Source organism: Falco punctatus (genome assembly GCF_963210335.1).
Source record: "Falco punctatus genome assembly, chromosome: 5".
Classification (NCBI taxonomy): domain Eukaryota; kingdom Metazoa; phylum Chordata; class Aves; order Falconiformes; family Falconidae; genus Falco; species Falco punctatus.
The window spans coordinates 43401471-43421567 of record NC_137584.1 but is presented as its reverse complement, the minus strand read 5'-3'; the positions used below and the strand labels follow the sequence as shown (position 1 = coordinate 43421567).

The window sequence follows — 20097 nt, the reverse complement described above, 5'->3', positions numbered from 1 at the left end:
GAGTGGTAATACAGTATTTGAGCTCCAGAAATGATCGTTCTGAAAAAACAGAAGCACTGAAACAGTATTTACATCTGAGGCTGTTACAGAGTCTTAGCTGAAATGGTTGCCCCTATCATTTATTTTTTTGATTGCAAATCATCAAATTACTTCCAAACACCTTAAAGAGTAGCTTATTTAAATAAATCTGTCAAAAGTAGATACAGAATTATTAAGAAACTATCATTATTTATAAGATCTTTTCGAAACTGGGACTGAACAAGTACCTAGAACAGCTACGAGACTCGATGCAAAGAGGTAACATATAGGAGTTCATTTGTGCACAAGTTTGCTCCTTTGTAGCTCACAGCCTGAAATGCAGCCTTCAATTTTTGTGACAACTTCCAGATTACAAAAAAATCTTCAACAAAACTGAAGATTTTTGAACAATGAAAGATACTTTTTCTTCCATACACAGTGATGAGAAATAGAAGGAAATGTTCCCTTGAGCACTCAGTAAATCTTTTTTCTCCTCCAAATCCCATCTCTCTCTCAGCATGACGATACCAACTTCCAGCTTTGACTAAAAGAATAAATCAAGAAATATTGCTCTGCATATAGAAGACAAACTGAAATGTTTTCAAGCTGGCCAAGGATTTTACCATCAAGACACTCCTATGAACAATGAATGCCTATCAAGTAGTTAAGTAATTTGCTATTCAGTATCAGGCTTCAACCCTACTACAGAGTCTAGGTAAAATGAGTGTGGTGATTTTAAATAGGCCAAGCCTGGGGTAACTAACCCCAGGTAATTCTATAAATCCAGGAACCTATGTTCAAGAAGTTAGAGCTATAGTGGTAAAGAGATGAGCAAAGTCTCTAAGGGTGAGGAGTTACCGAACAAGGTTAACTCCAGCAGCAGAGTAGCTGCTTGCCCACCCACAAACAGGTGGACTGAGCAAATTTGAATCATCCAAAACAGAAACTTGCACCTGGACTGGATCTCTGTCCCTCTTCAAGCAGTAACTGTGGACAGATGGTGCAGAGATGACTGAGGGTGTCTGAAGAAGGAAGACCGCTGCTGAACTTATACAAAACTGCAGTACAGCAACACATAAGATAGATCAAGGATAGTGAAGCACTGCAAAGTCAAGATTAATTAGGATAGAAAGGCGATATCTACAACCTTAAATGATGGATTAGTAGTGAACGTTATTTAGTACCACTTAGGAGTGCTATTGCAAATGACAAAAAAGCCCCACAGAGCACGAGGACTCTTTAACAGTGGATAAACTGTTAAACAGAGCATACAAAACATAATTGGAATACTTTACATTGATGTACCTTATATTGCTGCAGCAGTCAGAATGAAATATTTCACTTGGATTTAAAAAAAAAAAAAACAAACAACAAAACCCACATCCTCTTCTAATCAGAGGATAATGTCTGATAACTTCATTTTTATTTAAATACACTGGCAAACGTTACACTACATATTCCAAGTGACTGCAATAACAAGAAAAGCCAAAAAGCTCCCAAACCCTCTTCTTTCAAAACCAGGACAATACAGTTAAGCAGATGAAGAGTGGGGTTTGGAGAAGAAAGGGAAGGGTCTGGTAGAGGTATAAATGCCTTAATATAATAATCAGACACTGAAAAATGCTAAATAGTTGAGGATATAGCTGCACATATTTACATGATTTAACAATTTTACTGGGAAAGAACCTGAGAAAAAAATGTAAAAAATCATGTTCTACTTGACCTCAGCTGCATAACACCTGCAAAATCTGATCACTTCCATCACCAACCCCCTTCTTCAGGCATCATGAAGTTCATGTATCCTTATTCAAACCAACTCAGCAGACAACCCATCAGCCAGAAACCATAATAAAATAGCCCTAGATGTTACTACATGCTTGTTTCTTCTTCTTGAATAGATACAAGCAGGGATACTGAGCACACCTCTACGGGGATGAGGGGGAGTTTTCTTTTTATGCAAAACCAAATGAAGATACAAAGAGACTGATAAGTTCTTCTCTGGGAAACTCTGACATTGAGGTTTTTTTCTGTATTATAGCAGATGTTTATTTTCAAAGCAGATATTTATTTTAACCAGTTTTGATCTACAGTGCCTCATTTCACTGTGCTTCCTGCTGGTGTTTTTCCCAAAGAAGAGCCTGAAGTGTTCCATGGCTTAATGGACAGATAAGACATACCCATTCCTCCCTTGACTTCTGTTGCTTTTGGTAAAAGCAAAACAAAACTAAAGCCCCCACCCCCCTGCCTCTCAATCACAGGAAACCTCAAAAAAGGCCAATTCCCATACCACATCCATTACAAATGTTTCTTCTTGTTCCAGTCTTATTCTCCCTTTCTTTTTGTAGCTGCCGCCTCTGCTCTTTTGATAAAGCTCCCCTGTTTTCAGCTGGAGAGAAAGCCGCAGTTTCTATTTACTCTTGGAGTCTGATTATAAAGCCATTGACAGATGATTTCAGCTCCCATTAACTTCAGTATCAAATCCAATAAGAAACCTCTACTCAGCAGCTCAGACAAGCAGAGAAAAATCCAAACAGACTTTAAATGTCCTTCATAATAGTTGTTACTTCTACCTTGCACGTGCAGTATCTAAAAGGGCTGAAGAAAGAAAAATGAAAATGGATTCTTTATCTTTTCTCTGTATGATTAACATGTTGGTACCAAAGTTGTCACATGCCAGTTCTGTTTCACCTTCCTCTTTGGCACTATAATCAATCAGGCAGACAAAAATGACAACATCGTTTGACAGCTACCAATCCTCTGGGCTTGCTAAAATAAAAATAGTATGGTAACCTCAGAATTGCGACCTGAAGTAGGCAAATGTGCAGTGAGGATGCATGCATATTTCTGCTAAAGGTGCTCTCTAAAGAATGTCCTAGAATGCTCTCATCTAGATTAAACAGTTACTACAGCAAAGTTTCTAGGTTTCATTAATTTTCTACCCAAACATCTGTGTGTAGACAGACTCACTCCGTATCTTTTACAGAAAAAAAAAATATTAGTTTCAGTGGCAAGTTATTAACCCAAACATCAGTCAGGAGGCTGAGTGGAAATGAGAAACAGAGAGACTTGCTGTTGACAGAGGAGAGAAAGAGAGATGGCAAAGAAATTGCTCCACGACAGTTGTGTCCTTTAATACTAGTAATTGTTACTACAGGAATTACAGAGGAGTTACCTATTTTGACATTGGGACTTATGAGAATCTTCCATGCAAGTCATCCATCTCATTAATGAGAAAAGATATTCCTTATATCCAGTGAAAAATAATTGGGACAGCCAATAAAAGCAAAAGAAACAGATGTATATACTTAGATCCCCAGCTGGTTTCTGATGAAGTCCTTCCCCCAGCAGTGAAAGAGATAAAGACTTTCATAGACAGTAATGGCCTAGGTGACAGACAAACAAACATGCTGAAGAATGGTCAATTTTTCAGAATGTTAAGGGGGCAGTAACAGAATTCAGTGCTGCTTTATAATTGAATTGATGTCAAAATAAAGAATTTTCACTGAAGAACGAAGAACTTACACTAAAAATTTGAATTCTTTATGATTTCTGAGCCCACTTCATATATATATATTCATATAAATATAGATATATTGTATAGATAAATTATAGAAGCAATAATGCAGACCTTCTCATATACTTGACTTTGTACCAGCCACTTCATTAAAAGACAGAGGAGAAACAGGAACAGCTTAGGAGAAGACACTTGGAACAATCAGAAGCATGTCACGATTCCCACAGAGGCAGGAGATTTTGGACACGAAGCAAAAGAGCAACAGTATATAGTAAATGTTCAGAAATATTGAAGAAGTTCGACTCTTGTTCTGCCTCACCCTATCAGAAACCACAAGCTGCAGAATACTCCAGAAAAATCCAAGGGCAGAATTGATAAGAAGAAACTATTGCCCCTCTGCCTGTCCACTTTATCACAACACACACACATACCCTAAAGCTCTTACTAAGAATGTTACAAGGATACCGAAAAGATTACAAAATTACAAGATTATCCACAAGCTACATTAAAAAAAAAAAAGTTTTAAAGGATGAACATGTTCCTGCTTTAAGCACTAAGCTGAAAGTGTCTGTGGGTTTGGCAGAACTTCTGTTTCTATTCTACAGCTGTTTCTTCGCAGATCTTCAACCCTTCTCTGAAACACCCAGTGCTGGCCACAGTTCTCAAGATACTTACTTCATAAATTATTAACAGTTGCACCATTTATCTTCTCCATTAAAAATTTAAGCTATTCAAATGCTGATTAAAGATGCTAGAATAACAGTAACAACAAAAAGACTGCTAGCAGGGTAGGGAAGCCATTGGGGAACAGATCCTTCTTAATACTATTCAGCCAAAACTGTCTAGAAAAATGACAAATTCAGCCAGTGAAACAAACAAACAAAAAGTATCTTTATCACTGTAATGAGGGTATCACCTACAGCAGGAACTTACACCATTCTGATACTTGGTTTATGCGGTCTGTTTCTTGGCTTAGTTAAATCCTCTACTATGTACAGCCAGTCACCTGACCCACGGGAGGCAGAAATGCTCTGCCTTACTGTACTCTGACCCAAGTGTAATGATTAGTTAGGAGAAAAGATTTATACTTTTTTTTTTTTCATCGTTCAAGCTTCTACACATGATATAGTACAGCTAACATCTCTAACAAAACCTGTAGATTGTTGCTGCAGTTTTCCTAATTACATGTGAATATGATGACTTCAAAACCAATCAACATTTCTTCCCTCAACAAAGTAACCCTATATTCTCTAGCTACTGACACTTGCTAAAAGGCTCTTGCCTTCAGCATTTACCTGTGCACAGACCATTTTGCTGTAGCTTGTTGGACTAAATACGCTACTCAAGAGGAACTGGATTTTTTAATGTAGTTGATTGCTCCTTTTGCATTTTAAATGTACATTTGGCCATCTGTCTTTGGCATGCTAAGAAAGGTTTCAGTGACTAACCATGAAAAAAACCCCAACCAAACAACCCAAACAAAACACAAAAACAAACCACAGAACAAATTATTTCAGGAAAGATTGGAAAAGTGAAGTCAAATACAGGCATGACTGGCACCATTACTTAGAATAGGGTATATATTTTCTACCCCCTGCTTTTTAATTCATGAAAAGCTATTGCACTTGTTTGTGTTATTCTCAATGTTTCATAAGTCATCACGATCACTCCAGCACTTGTAGTCATTTTGTGCTCATTTGGCTTTCACCATGGCTTATAGTAGAGGGTAGGAAAAATTATCTTTTCATGCCAGAAATGACCAAGTGCAAGAGACCAACCTAGTGTAGTGCAAATATCTGCAGTAAAATTCCAATACCTTTGTTCCCCCAAGAAATCCACCCTGCAGAAACAACACAAGGGAATGCCATCAGTGTACATCTACCTGCTCAAGTAGCTGCCGTAGCCGGTGAAGCTGAGACTCCAATTGTTTATTGTGATCTTCCAATATTTGCATCCTTGCTTCCAGGCGACCTTTATGTTGCCTCAAGAGTTTAGCTTCAGCAATGAGCTCTGCATCTTCAGAAGCATGCTGAGGTGACACAACGGAGTCAGGAGGTGATGCAAGAGGGTTTATTCCTCTCCGAAGATGTTGCTCCTTTAGTTGCTCATATTCTATCTGTAGACTCCTGGTATATTGAAAAAAAGGATGAGAATGATGACTCTATCAAGCAAATTAAAATAAAAAACCTCCTTAGATGAAATAAGGTTACCATCATCTCCCACTAAGAACACAAGTAGCTCATAAGAAGACAACGTCTTGATTTGTGGTTTATGGGAAAAAAACATAATAAAGTAGAAGTGAAACAAAGGTATTTTATCACAGACCCACCCTCTTCTACCTAATAAAGTCAGGCTATGCATGACATGTGCCTTGACTGATTTTTTTTTCTTTTGCTAAAATCATGACTCCTAGGTCGATCTCATTTCCAACAACTATACATAGTACATGCATGGCTCAAACAACAATGAGGTGACAAGTCAGAAAGCGGTAGGATGATTATGAGACCTTTGCTCTTCCTCAAGGTCAGCAATGATGCGCTCCAACTCTCCTCGCTCTTCTTTTTCCACCGACTTCAGTATCTGAGCAGGACTTTGTGGCTGACTCACAGGCGACTCTCCTCCCAGCGTCTGACAATATTGCTGGATAAGGGCATGCTCATCCTCTCTAGAGAAATAAAACCACACAAATAAAGATAGAGCAGTAAAATATTCATTATGCGAGCAAACATATTTGTCAAACTGAAGGTGTTCGTTTGCTTATGAAAAAGGACTAAGAGAGCAGGAAATAAGCCTAAAAAATATACTGCACAAAGCCATAAACATACAATGCACAAGGAGAAAAAAAAAAAAAAAAAAGATCTGTAGTAGCATAAAAGACCGGTTTACTTTAATGTATGCATAAACAAGAAATACTGCTGGTGGTTTGAAAAGAAATGGTGAAAGCAAGAATCAGACATAATATCCAAACAGACATAAATCCAAAGATGACTGATTTGAAATGCCTTAAAAATAAATAAAATCAAACAAGCTTTCTGGTAGTTCCTTTTACATTCCTGGTGAGATTTTTAATATTAGTTAGGAGATAATTTTGGTGTGCTCAATTTACCTAATAAAATCAGAAAGAAAAAAATCACCACAGAATTCTCCAAGAAGTCATAAAGTAATGGATCATCAAGTATCTAGCTAACACTGTGCCCTGCACAAAGGGACTGACAATGCTTCAAAAATAATGCTATAGATTTTGAATTAGCCTTGTATTTCCACCTTTTCCCCCCCATTTTGACATACACATGCAGTACACTGAAACTCTTCAAGGGTAGCAGATCTCCTCCTCCTTACAGATTCAGGGATAGAAATAAACTGTAACACTGTCCGCCTCCTGGCTCCCATTGAAATTAGCTTCTGGTAAGGAGACACAGAAGTCCTGGCACTTTCAAGTGCGCTATAAAGTTCAAATGAGTTTGCTTTTGTGGAAGTGTGCCTGGCTTTTCTCCATAAGTCAGATGGATAGAAAGTGAAGGAAACTATGTCCTAAAAACAGTTTGCTTGCTTGCTTACTCAAGAAGGATAAATCAACCGTAGAAAAACATATACTATTCATGTCTTTTAAGAGAAATTGCTGCAGCAGTACGAATGCTGAAGAAAACCCTCTTTAAATTCTCTTCATTGCTTGACTACAAAACAGAGACTGCATACGTTATGGTACAGTGAAGTGTTGTCCCTACAAACTGAACATCCCTGAACAGACTAAACTACCCTAAACAACATCTACAGTTAAAGCATGGTCAACAACAGAGAGAAAGACACGAGTAGTATATATACAAATATACAGATAACGTTTAGAAAAGAGACTTTCTCACATTACAAATGTTTCTTGTGCTGACCTTTTTCCTCCTATTTTTGGAAAGAAGTAGCTACAAATTCTCCTATTAACCAACTGTGATCTGACATAATGAAAAGTATCCTCAAGCACTGCCTTTGAAAGCACATACAAAAATTAAGAACTTCGTTATACATAAACTATTTTTTTCCAAGTAAAAGTGTAATGGAGATTCTGCACGAGGCTTTTAAAAAATTTCCTGTCAGTCAATTTAACCTTTTTCATCACAAAAGATCCAAACGTAGTCTCTCATTTGAATGAATAATAAACCCAGGTATTTAGAAATGTATACTCTGGAAGAAACAGAAGTTATTTCTGCGGTGACAAATAATCTATAGACAAACACATGTACAAGTAAAACACATCAGGTGTTTTACAGGCCATGCACGTGGATTGGGGTTTTTCTCAGAAACACATTCAAGCTCTTGGGGTAAAGGGAGCAAACGCATGTGACAGGAACAAATAAGAGTTGCAAACACACTGTTTGTGTAATGAAAGACCCTGTTTTATCCTGCTGACCCAAGATTTTTTGGTAGCTCAGTACATCAATACCTATTTAAAGCATCACCAGTATTAGGACCAAGACAAAATAACCACAGATTTCATAAATACTGATTCCTGATTACTGATTCTCTCTCTTAGAAAACTACTTCTATGTAGTACTGCTTAAGTCAAACTTTTTACTGAAGACTAATCCTATGGTTGAACAACACTAATCTATTTCCTCTTAAGGATAACTATTCTCTATCTACCCAAAGTCAGCATGTGGTCTTCCATTTTCTGACTTGTCATTGAGATTTGAAAATCTGGACTATTACAACCAAATGTGCATCAAGTAACACTATACCTAAAAAACCCCCCAAAACCACACAAAAAACAAAAACGAAAAGAAAATAGCCTGTGGCAGTTCTATCCACTTTAAAAGTTCACAGCATTCTATTCCATGAAAGTTGATTTATGAAATAAAGGTTAAAACCAGGTATGAATAGACCCTTCCACAGAGCTCTGGTTGCATATCACTTTCCTTCATCTTACCTTTTGTGATTAACTACTGATTTGCAGAAAGTTTATATGTAAAATTGTAAAAGGAACCTAATTAGCAAGTTCTTCCACTCTTAACATAAAAAAAAAGAAAGCCTCTAACTGCTTTCTCTTCTCCACTACTTAAGTGATTGCAGAGAAACTCATCATCTCTTGCCTTGTCAGTTTGCATTAGTAAAACTGAAACAAAGGCTAGTGCATTTCATGGCGTTTGGACCAGGTCCTAAACATGATAATGAAAACCCCATGGTACTTCATCCTATAACTGTCTTGATAAAAATCCCCACCCCTTATAACTGTTTGCCACAGTGATGTAGGCACAGAACAGGCTTCCACAGCCCTGCAGAATGTGCAGAATCCCCTCGCTGTGGCCGACACAGCAGCACTAAGCCAGCAGCGCTGGCAGCTCAGTGTCCCATCTTCAGCAAGTATGGAAATGGAGTGTTAAAGCCGACTAGGAAGAGAAGACAGCTTTATCATTCAGGATCAAAAAACCTGTTTACATATTAAGTGATACAGTGTAACGACACACAGACACACAGCCTTCTTTTGTGCAAGGGCGTTGGTGTTGTCAAGGCAGATTCACGTGATCAAGTAGTTTAGTCTGATTATTTTAATTAGGCACCAAAAATCTGCTGTCTACACTTTAAGATGATGAATTGGTTTACAAACTACCTGGGTAGTCTGAAATGTTTTTGTTTGTTTGGCTTTTGTTTGGGTTTTTTTGTTTGTTTGTTTGTTTGTTTGGGTGTTGGGGTTTTTTCTTTGGTTTTTTTTGTTTGTTTGTTTGGTTTTTTAACAGAGCTCTGTAAATCTGGATTTATTATATTTATTTGAACTAGTGAAATCTGAGATTCTCTCCAGATTTTGCATTAGGTATAACCTCATTTTTAAATGAAACTCATAAACCCTTTAAAGAGTTTACACAGTAAATGCTTAGATATTTTTGACTGTACCGTGGTCCAGTATGCAAGATCAACACAGCTAAATGCAGAAAATTTTATATTTTCCTCTCCCAGTTATTCAGTCCAGAGAAAAATTAATTTCCTTCCTCTCCCACTGGTTCAGAGTCTCAGAAACTGTACACAACAGACTGTGAAAATTGACTAGTCTTTTTTAGGCATTACATGTTGCAAATGACAGCAGGCTTTTTCACACGCTGGAAGAAGTGCCTGCTAGAAGTCTTCTGAAGTGTGTGTTTACTATGTGTTCCACCTCTGGTCTGTTCTCCAAAAAATACTAGTTCAAAACAACAGAACCTTGAACCTGCACTGACAAACCTCACAACTGTAATTAAGACGATTCATTAGTAGCACAGGGCTACAAAATGACCTAGAACATAAGGGAGCGGCATACGCTCTGTGCAATGCAAACTCTTTAATTTTGAGAATCCAGGACTCTCTTCTGCAGAACTGGCTGGAGATGGCAATCAGCAACAACCAAAAAAAAAGCACACCACCAGAATAAATTCCTCATTGTGTCATGGTGGCTATTCTTCTGAAGACCCTGCATGCTTTGAGAAAAAGCTAGAACTACACAAAGACCTGCAACAGCAGAGGCTGCAGTTCCTTTTCAGCATTTCACCACACTAGAAAGCAGTAAAAATGACATTGCAGGAGGTCAGGTCAGATTTGAAATTAGTACATATCAAAGGAAAAGAACACCCCAACAAGGAAACACAGGGAAAACAGCCTTTGAAATATCCTATTGTTTTGTGGATATATTTTTTCAAGCCACCTATTCCAAAACATACATGCATAGAAGAAGCAATAAGGTTCAAGAAGGTAATCCAAAATTATTTGTCTTTAACTTACTTTTCTTCTCCTAATTTTATCATCACATGGAACTAATTTCTCATTGTGACAAGACGCTTTTTAACCACTTACATCATGTCAGAGTATTCAGGTACTACATTACTGGAGCTCGTTTGACTTATGACAGACTGATTGGCAGTGCCAGCTAGAAGTACCACTGGCCTTTCTCCTATTCCTGCACCTGAGCAGGTAGCTCCCTAATAACATTTCAGATATGTTCCAACTCTGCCTTCAGCTGAGCGTGAAGTGGCGTCAACAGTGCTGCAGATATGAAGATAACTGGTAGTAATGACATTAATCAGAAAACAGCTATTAAACATTTACACAGAAAGTATTTGTACTGCATCTAGCAGAATTAACTTCAGTGTGGGCTAGATGGGACAGTTCGTACATTACAGGGATAAGAGAGTTAAATTCTTGTCCCATTTTCCTAACAAATCTTTTTGTCTTTTCATTCTACTACACCATGATTTGTCAAATTGTGAGGCATAGGTTTTTGTTAGGGACACTATTTATCATTCTTTGTTGCAAAGACTTCGTGTTTTCCTTATGCTCATCTTCATTTGTGAAGAGGCCAGTCTGCTTTAAAGATACAGATGTTTTTGTATGAATTAAAGCCCAAGAAAATGCATCACAACAGTCTAGCCTAAATGTTTAGAACTCCTTAACGTATGGAGGAGCTGATATGAAGGAAAAACATTTCTATTCAAAGTATTTACACCAGAAAACTCATGCATGAGAGTATTTGTTAGGAAGCTGGACATACTACAGTAGAGACACTTATTTTTTTCAGTTGAGAATAATGCGTTTTTAAATGGAATTTACGTAACTTTAGGGGAGGGGAGGGTTAGAAAGGTTTAGTTAGGGAGATAGAAGTCATAATGACATTCAAGACAACAGGCTAGTTAAAACAGAGAAAATTCTTTGAAGAATGGTTTCTTAATCAAATGGTATATTGCAAAACATTCCTGAAAAAAAGCCCGTATGATGTTTAACTGACAGCAGAAGTTGTCTCACTGTCATTCAAATGTAGAAGACTTCTTACACACACTGTTCAGAGCACGAAGATTTTTAAAAGTATTGTTGATGAACTTGTGAACCTAACAAGATCAAACCAGTAACCTTGCAAAATTAAGTGCAACTATGCCTCTGTTCTAGGTACACAGTAAACTGAAGGACTCTTGAGGACCAATGAAAATAAGATCACAGACTGTAACTCCCAATTATGAGAAGAGAATTTTATTTCCAAACCAGTCATCATCTCCTGAATTCTTTTGAATACCATAAGAGAACGAGATGTTTCTTAGATACGTTTACAGCAGGGACAATGAACTGAAAAAATGTGTATCCACATTTCAAATTGTTTCTTCAAATTCAGTCTATATAGAATGATAACAGCCTGCTCATTTCTATGACAAACTACAATAGTATGAATAGAGCTGAACTATAACCCTAAATTCCCAGTGCTCCAGCTGTAGGCAACTTATGATCCAAACTTCATAGCCATGTAGATGCCTGGAAAAATTTCTTCACTGAAAGGGCTGTCAAGCACTGGAATAGGCTGCCCAGGGAACTGGTAAGGTCACCATCCCTGGAGGCATTTAAAAGATTCGCAGATGTGTCACTTAGAGACACGGTCTAGTGGTTGGACTTGATGATCTTAAAGGTCTTTTCCAACCTAAATGATTCTATGATAATAGCTTAACTCCAAACTTTAAACCATAGTTCATCAGAATTTTGTGAGTACTTCAGTATGTAACTTAATGAAAGCAAATTATCTGCAAATAAAACAGAAGGTGTCACTGGGTACTTTCTTTTCCTCATTGGTCTCTTAATCTCTGCAAATTTTGTTTGTGTAACAGTCCCCTTTTGTCAACAGGACTGAGACCCAAATACAGAGGTCCCTCTCACATGTTGGTACACAAACTCACCATCCTCACTCCTTTTCTTAAAATAAAGGTTATTTTGATAAGGTAGCTGGGAAATTGCATTAAAATGAATAGCTAATTTACCAGCAAAAATGAAGCATATACACCCCCTTTTACCATCGGAATGGATGGTTGTTTGGCCTTTGTATATGAGTAGGTTCATTAATTGCAAAATAAATAATCAAGTGTATGAACATTTAGCTGCCTTCAAGTTTTCAGCTTTCCTGCCAAATGACAGTATGTCTGCTTTTCTTTTGAAAGGCAAATCAAAAGGGAGTATTTTGGCTGCATTTCTCTCACTAGTGAGCGTACCAATGACAGAAACACATGAAAACAGTTACACATGAAAAACATTTTATTAGTTATGTAAATAGAGTTAATTAAGCAGGAAAGAAGAAAAAATTGAAGGTGGTCACATATGCTTCTCTGAAGCAAAGTATTTTACATCTCAAATTTAAGCCTTCCTAGGTAGAATATTTACATGATTAGATTTTTAAAAAGTAAATTAAAATATTATTGAGAACAATAGCATTTTCTAACGAAAATTGAATAATTACTGCTTCCTCTTTAAAAATGCTGATGACATTCATTAATAACTTGAGAGGCAGTCCTGCTACACTGATTTAATTAACAGAACTGATGACACAGTGAGGTTAAAACATTCATGTATTTTTACATTAAAAAAACTTACTTAATTCCTCAGTAATTCATGGGGTTCTATGCTCGCCAGGTTCATCAATGCATTTTAATGAAGATTTTTACAATAAAAGTCACATATAATTAAAAAAAGGAAATGGTGTTGATAAAACTTATGTAGGAGTATGTTTATATCCCCAAGGACAAACAGATGGATCAGCAGCCAGAAAACTGAAATATAAACAACTAGCAGCAACACTGTTCTGGCTTTGCAGAACCTTCAAATTACAGGTGATTTTTTTTTTTTTTTTAATTAGAAAATTGTCCTGGGAGGTAGCACAAGCTTCTGACCTACTCCATTGTCCACTTCAACACAGAGGGATTTCTTTTCTCTTCTGCTATGCTAAAAGCAGAAAAGAAATACAAACTGGAACCTATAAAGCTGTGACTTTTTTCCAGTCACATGAAATACCCTCACTTTTGAAGCAGAATGGCTGATAAACGTAGAGTTCATCAAGTAAACATCTCCAATTTCTACAACTGATGCTTGGAATAATGAAATTTATGCAGGCATTCTTGGGGTCATACTAATTATATACTTCCACTGAGATTAAGTCCTGTGTTACAATTTATGAAGACTATACCATCCATCTATAACCAAAGTTCCTGGCAGCCTATGAGTTACTTACACGCTTCCTGTGGTGGAGCTACTGTCCGTGAGGAAGGAGCCATTGGTCCTTTCCATCTGCGCTAGCCTGAAAGGCAAGGAAAGACCACAACTTTCAGAGACCATGCTGCACAATTAAAACAGAGGCAGTGTGAAGATCAATTCTATTTAGAAACATCTCAGGTATGGCAATCTTGGTATACACAAATAGGAATAAACTCCTAAATTTTGTCACAAAAACCTATAATCCGGAGGACTTAGAACAAGTGTATTTTCTATCTCTAGCACAATTATCATTAGCATCCCCACAACTCTCATAGTAGAATTAGTCAAAGACATTTTTTGCGGATGGTTTTGTTTTAGAATTTTATATAGCTGGACTAACAAAAAAGGATAAATACTTTTTAAATATAGCACATGTAACATCTGAAATTATGCTTGGCAAATAACATCACACTGTGGACAGACAAGTTCTGGAAAACACCACAAAAAACTAATTACAGGGTCATTGCTTATGGTTCCTCATTTTGGCAGGAATTAATTTAAAAGGACTGGATTATTATACTGTAGATGTAAGGCCATACAGCTCTTTAAAATTGCAACAGGGATTGTGTGTCTATTCAAGCTTCTAGGAAAGATACACCCTAGGTATGTAAGACACATACATAAAAATCTAGGAAGACTCAATGCTGTGCACACACATTTGACTGCCTCAAATACAGCTCTTTCCTTTACTATAAAGGTATCTTAATTTCACACATATTTTTGCAACTGTGTTATGCATTATTATAGATTTCAAACTTCTTTTTGAAAGCAGCATCCAAGGCCCTAAAGAACTGGGAACTCTGGTGTCTTCTTTTAGCATGGAGCAAGGTTGCCCATCTGTACATTTGTTAATATTCCTCAGGACTGGAGGATCAGTGCAAGCATGTACAGGATGACATCTTGATCTCTTTGTCCCACTAGGGCTGCAGTGGGGTGTTGTGCTCCAACACCTCCCCTGAAGGAAAGGACATGCTCCTAAGTGACTAAAGATATTCAGATCATCTCTGTTTTGGGGCATCTCAAACAGATTAGTTCATGGTGAATAACTTGTTTACAAGTCACCTTTCTAATGCTGCTTAGCTTAGCATCTTTACGTCTTTGATGAAACGTAAAAAAATAATCTTCATAGTCTCTCTGTTATATAGGGAAGTAGTACAAACCCCAGTATTTTTCCCAGAGGGGAGCCCGCACTGAATCTCTTAGCTAGTGACAGATATCCCGACACACAAATGCAGATTCTACCATTATCATCATGTTTTCAACCTCCATCATTTAGTGAGGATTTGCTTGGAATAGCATGAGGAACCAGGAGACAGCCTTAACCAGGGAGCAGAGGGAGACAGGGAAGGGACTCGAGAGTCACAAAGAGCCTTCATGGCAGGATACAAACTGGAAGTGGAGAAAGGGGTTTATAAGCAACTCAGTGGTGACACAGCACAAGAGAATGGGGAGACGGTACTTGACTGCAGGTAGGGGACTTTGTTAACAGAAAACTGAGATTGGAATGTTCTTCAAACAGTGATGATAAAGGTTTTAAGCCCTAATATAACACAGTTTCTGCTTGGCACAGTCTTATCAGGGAAGGCCTGATAGTATTTTTTGAAAGAAGCTTAGCTGAAAAGATCAAAACAACAACAACAAATTCACTAGTTTACATGTGAAATACACATAACAACTGATCCAACTAGAAAGCACACAAAAATTACATGAAAGATAACAGAATTTTGTCTTCATTTTTTAGATGTTATTACTAGAGGAAGTGTTTTGAGGAAGTTGCGTGGTCTTAGTTATTTTGGTTACATATTTGTGTTACTTGGTTACTTTCTTGTTACGTATTTTGGTTACATTTTCAGTAAATATTTGTGTTACTTGGTTACTTTTTTGTTACATAGTTTGGTTACTTTTTTGTTACATAGTTTGGTTACTTTTTTTGTTACATAGTTTGGTCACTTTTTTGCTACATAGATTGGTCACTTTTTTGCTACATAGATTGGTTACTTTTTTGCTACATAGATTGGTTACTTTTTTGCTACATAGATTGGTTACTTTTTTGCTACATAGATTGGTTACTTTTTTGCTACATAGTTTGGTTACTTTTTTGTTACATAGTTTGGTTACTTTTTTGTTACATAGTTTGGTTACTTTTTTGTTACATAGTTTGGTTACTTTTTTTGTTACATAGTTTGGTTACTTTTTTGTTACATGGTTTGGTCACTTTTTTGCTACATAGATTGGTTACTTTTTTGCTACATAGATTGGTTACTTTTTTGCTACATAGATTGGTTACTTTTTTGCTACATTGGTTACTTTTTTGCTACATAGATTGGTTACTTTTTTGCTACATAGATTGGTTACTTTTTTGCTACATAGATTGGTTACTTTTTTGCTACATTGGTTACTTTTTTGCTACATAGATTGGTTACTTTTTTGCTACATAGATTGGTTACTTTTTTGCTACATAGTTTGGTTACTTTTTTGCTACATAGTTTGGTTACTTTTTTGTTACATAGTTTGGTTACTTTTTTGTTACATAGTTTGGTTACTTTTTTGTTACATAGTTTGGTTACTTTTTTGTTACATAGTTTGGTTACTTTTTTGTTACATAGTTTGGTTACTTTTTTGTTACATATTTTTATATATCTTGTTACATATTTTGGTTACTTTTCTGGTTACTTTTTTTGGGTACTTATTTCAACAAGACACAGAAGCACTGAAATGTCATAATAGACATTTCATCCTGAAAAGACTAGAGTGACCCCATAAATGCCAGAACATAACACATCTGTACTTATTCTGTGTTCTGCTAAAAGTCAGTGGTAAAGGATATTGTCCACCTATCACAGAAGAAAACAAAACCCTGGATCTAAAATCCTACAGGGAAAAGTTATATATCCAACAAGTTCAGTTTATGTCAAAGGTTAAAAATCAAGAAACAAAATATTCTGCAAGTTTCTATTCTGTATGATAGATGATAGATTTAATGCATCTATTTTACATTTAATACAACTGTATTCAGAAGCTAATGATTTAAAAACATTTGACTGACTTCTGAGTACAGAGAATTGTATCTTTTTAATAATTTTCAGTCAGTAATGTGTATTAAAATCTGCAGGAATCAGTCACAAAAAATGCAGTGCACTGGACAGACACTGTACATCTCTTACCTAGTAGCGTACTGCTCTATCCTGGAGTGTGTGTCATCATGAAACAGCTGTGGAGACTGGGAAGGACTAGTTTAAAATAAATAAATAAAAATTAGGGGTGTCCAAAGCAATTAATGACACAGACAACATAATTTTAAAACCAAGTTAGACTGATGACAAATAAATAAATTCACAATAGTGCCAAGGGTGTTATTGCTTTGAGTCAGTCATGCCCTATAGCTCATACACATTAGATTAGTTGCAACTGAGCTAAAAGAAAAACACCAGCCACCAGTGTACTACGCTTTCCAGACAAAGGGGTGGGTTCTGCATACTCACTCATATTGCTCTGGCCACATACTGATGAGAGTGATAGGACTGTAGGGAAGACCAAAAAAAAAAAAAAAAAAAAAAGGAGAGAGAGAGAAAGAAAGAAACTATGAATCAAAAACTTTAGTGCCACTTCAGCAAAAGAAAGCTGGAGAAACACAAAATATTTTGTCCAGCAACCCACCCCACATTATTAGAATCATCAACTACTGACATAGAAAAGAGACAGCAACAGATACTGCTGTGTATCATGAAGAGACAGGAGACTGACTTATACACTTCATTTTGTTAAATAAAAATCAATTAAAAAAAATACCAAATCCATGTTACTGATTGAACTACAGTTTGTCAACCATGATCAGTTTCATTTAAATTCTGCTCAAGTACCAGAGCTTTCATTTTGAACTAACTAGAAAATAATTTTGTAAAAAAATTGGGGTGAAAAAACCATCACTGACAACAACAAAAAAACCCACCGTAAGTCAAAGTTATCAATGGTTATTTTCCTTCTGCATAAAAGTAATCAGAGGTAAATACATTGTATTACATGCTGATACTTGACTATTTAGGATTTTTTATTTTATTTATTTTAAGGAATGTATTACTGAGTTTTGCCACCTGCAGGGGAGAAAACCAATACCAACAGTTTCTTCACATGATGCTGGCCATTTATCTTTATATTTCTCACATGACTGGAGCAAGAGAGTATTATCCTGACCTGTGATTACAGTTCTGACATTCCAATTTCTGGCACCGTTGGCAGACTTTCATCGCATCAAAGCGGCTTTGTTTTCCTGTGTTGGTGGCAGCTGAAGACTGCTCCAGTGAGTAACGTTTTAACATTTGAATGTGTGTTGCTTCCTTAGGAGCTAGGCCATCAATAATGCCAGTTTTCAGATTACTTGGTAAACTGCTAATGAGCAGGGTTTGTTTGCTTATTATAAATGAAATGCACAGTCCTCCAGTCATGAAAACAGAGCATGGACAAAGGCACTGGGCTGTTGCATGTAAACAGAGCATATATGTTGAAGCTTCACATCTGCTGTTGCTAGCTAAGCAGTGCTGCAGTACTGCAGACTCCAGAATGTCAAGGACAGTCAATCTATGAAACTAGTTCTAGCACCCTGTCAACACATCTTAATTTTGCTCTTTTAAGAGTGTCCTTTGCTGACAGCTACCAAGTAAGTAAATAACGTTGAGTAATTCTGCCAGCACCATTAGTAATACTGTGGAGACACTGACAATGCTCTTTTATTAGGCCACCTATATTTCTGAAGCCTGTAGGGACCTGATTAGCTGAGAGATTTCTAACTCCAGTGACTTTGATATAACCAAATAATCACTGCAGTTTCAAAAAGCTCAGTCTCCCCAAAGCTATAGAAGTGTTCTCTGTGAAACAGCCATTCAGCTCCTTCCAACATTACCTGCTAAAGTCCGTGGGTTTATGATAAAATGCTTCCAAAAATCAAAGTATAATACATGTGACTTTTTCAAAACTAGGAAAGATCTGCAACTAACACAAAACAATTCACAGAAGGGAATGACAGCACAAGGCTTTACAGCTGCTGTTGATTGTTTCTCAGGTTTCACTTTGTTTTTAACAGAATAGGCCAGTCACCCCAGGAACAATTACTCAGTAATCAAGCTTACGTCTCCAGGTTGTCACCCTCCAATACTGTTTGCACAGGTAGGTAGCCAAGTCGGGGATGCTTTGCAAAATACTTCTTTGACCGGAACTTATTCTTCAGCACCTTTGTAAAGTCCCGTACATCTTCCCCAGACGTTGTCTTAAAAAGTTAAAAGAAATCAAATTGAACATTGCTAAACAGCATTGAGATAAGAGTGCTGCTACTGTCCTGAAAAAGGATACAAGAAAGAACCTCAAAATGTTAATGATGTTAAAATTGCCTTTTTAGTGTCCTGAAAAATGGTACAATAATAACGTCCTCTACTGAGAAAAACAGCAAGGCTTCAAATTCCCAGCAACAAACGCATTGGATTTACCACTGAAACAGATTCAACTCTTGAGGAAAACGTTTATAACGAGTCCTGCAAACCACAAAAATTTAGATTTTCAGAAAAATAAAAAAAAGGCAGATCAGTTTGCCAGATACAAGGGGGGCTGGGGGGATATATTCTTTGCCACTGAAAGCAAGCTTGACAGTGTATTTGTACACATAAAGCTTCTAACTCGCCCCACAGACCAAAAAACCTTGTAATTACTGTGCTGAAAAAATGCAGCTAATAGCAATGGCTTTGTTTGGGGAAAAAAAAAAAAAAAAAAGAAAAAAAAGGTAGCTAACACAGCCCTCTATATTCACAAAGGGCCACAAAATACTCACTGCCTCCCATTCTGGAAAACTCCTAAACTGAAAAACTTTATCACAAGATGGGAGCAGCATGTGCTAAATCATCTGCTGTAATGGCCAAATTCTTCATGAGCATTTTCTAAAGTTAGCAGATCTCTTCCTACAGGACTGTGCCACTACCTATATCATTCCAGTCAAGAAAACCCCACAGATGAAGTAACAGCCATTGTGCTAGCACTGTTTGAAGGCACACTTCAAAGGCACAGTCAGAGGCAGTCCTGGTAAGAACAATTAGTGCCTGAAGTAACAAATTCATGTTTATCTGCCTCCTTACTACTGCAGGACAAGACTAGTATAAAAAATAGCACAAGATTCTCCAAGGCTAAATTTACAAGTTAGAACCAGCAACTCCCACCCCCCCAGAAGTGTTTTTTCTGGTTCCCACCAATGCAGCCTCTTCCCAGCCTGACAAGTGCTTAGCCCCATCCCTCAACCTGACATGGAATTAATTGTGTTCTTTAGGAGAGAATGATTTTTAAAAGCAGTTGCATCAATTTTAAGTTTAATGGGAAATAATCACAACAATAAAAGCAGCACTACTTTGGTAATACTATTCGGTTGATTTCTGCTACAAAATCAGGGATGCAAGCAAAACATGCAGGAATAAAATACAAGGTGAAAACGGCAATAAAGACATCTGCAGAAAGAAACAATGGTATACAGTATGCCTTCAAAATATACGTGCTTTACAGACTGTACTGAGTACTTAAAC

The 20097-nt window shown here is 36.9% G+C and overlaps 1 protein-coding gene and 1 long non-coding RNA gene across 9 annotated transcripts in view; both read right to left on the bottom strand.

Annotated features, from left to right (window-relative positions):
• UTRN (utrophin) overlaps positions 1–20097 on the bottom strand; it is a gene marked incomplete at its 3' end in the record, with an annotated part of 398254 nt that overhangs the window by 21218 nt on the left and 356939 nt on the right. For 7 of the 8 annotated variants that reach the window (XM_080390591.1, XM_080390592.1, XM_080390594.1 and 4 more), the window contains 6 exons: positions 18667–18803; positions 17026–17064; positions 16708–16773; positions 13521–13586; positions 6039–6197; positions 5415–5658 (listed from right to left, as the gene is read on the bottom strand). In XM_080390591.1, the coding sequence (XP_080246717.1) occupies positions 5415–5658; positions 6039–6197; positions 13521–13586; positions 16708–16773; positions 17026–17064; positions 18667–18803 (711 nt within the window). Of the gene's footprint in view, positions 1–5414; positions 5659–6038; positions 6198–13520; positions 13587–16707; positions 16774–17025; positions 17065–18662; positions 18804–20097 lie in introns of those variants that run through there. The other variant, XM_080390595.1, reaches the window with a different exon arrangement.
• LOC308065088 lies at positions 1379–5406 on the bottom strand. Its single transcript, XR_013928657.1, has 2 exons — positions 4886–5406; positions 1379–4782 (listed from the first exon to the last, which is right to left on the bottom strand). It is a non-coding gene; the product is annotated as an uncharacterized lncRNA (long non-coding RNA).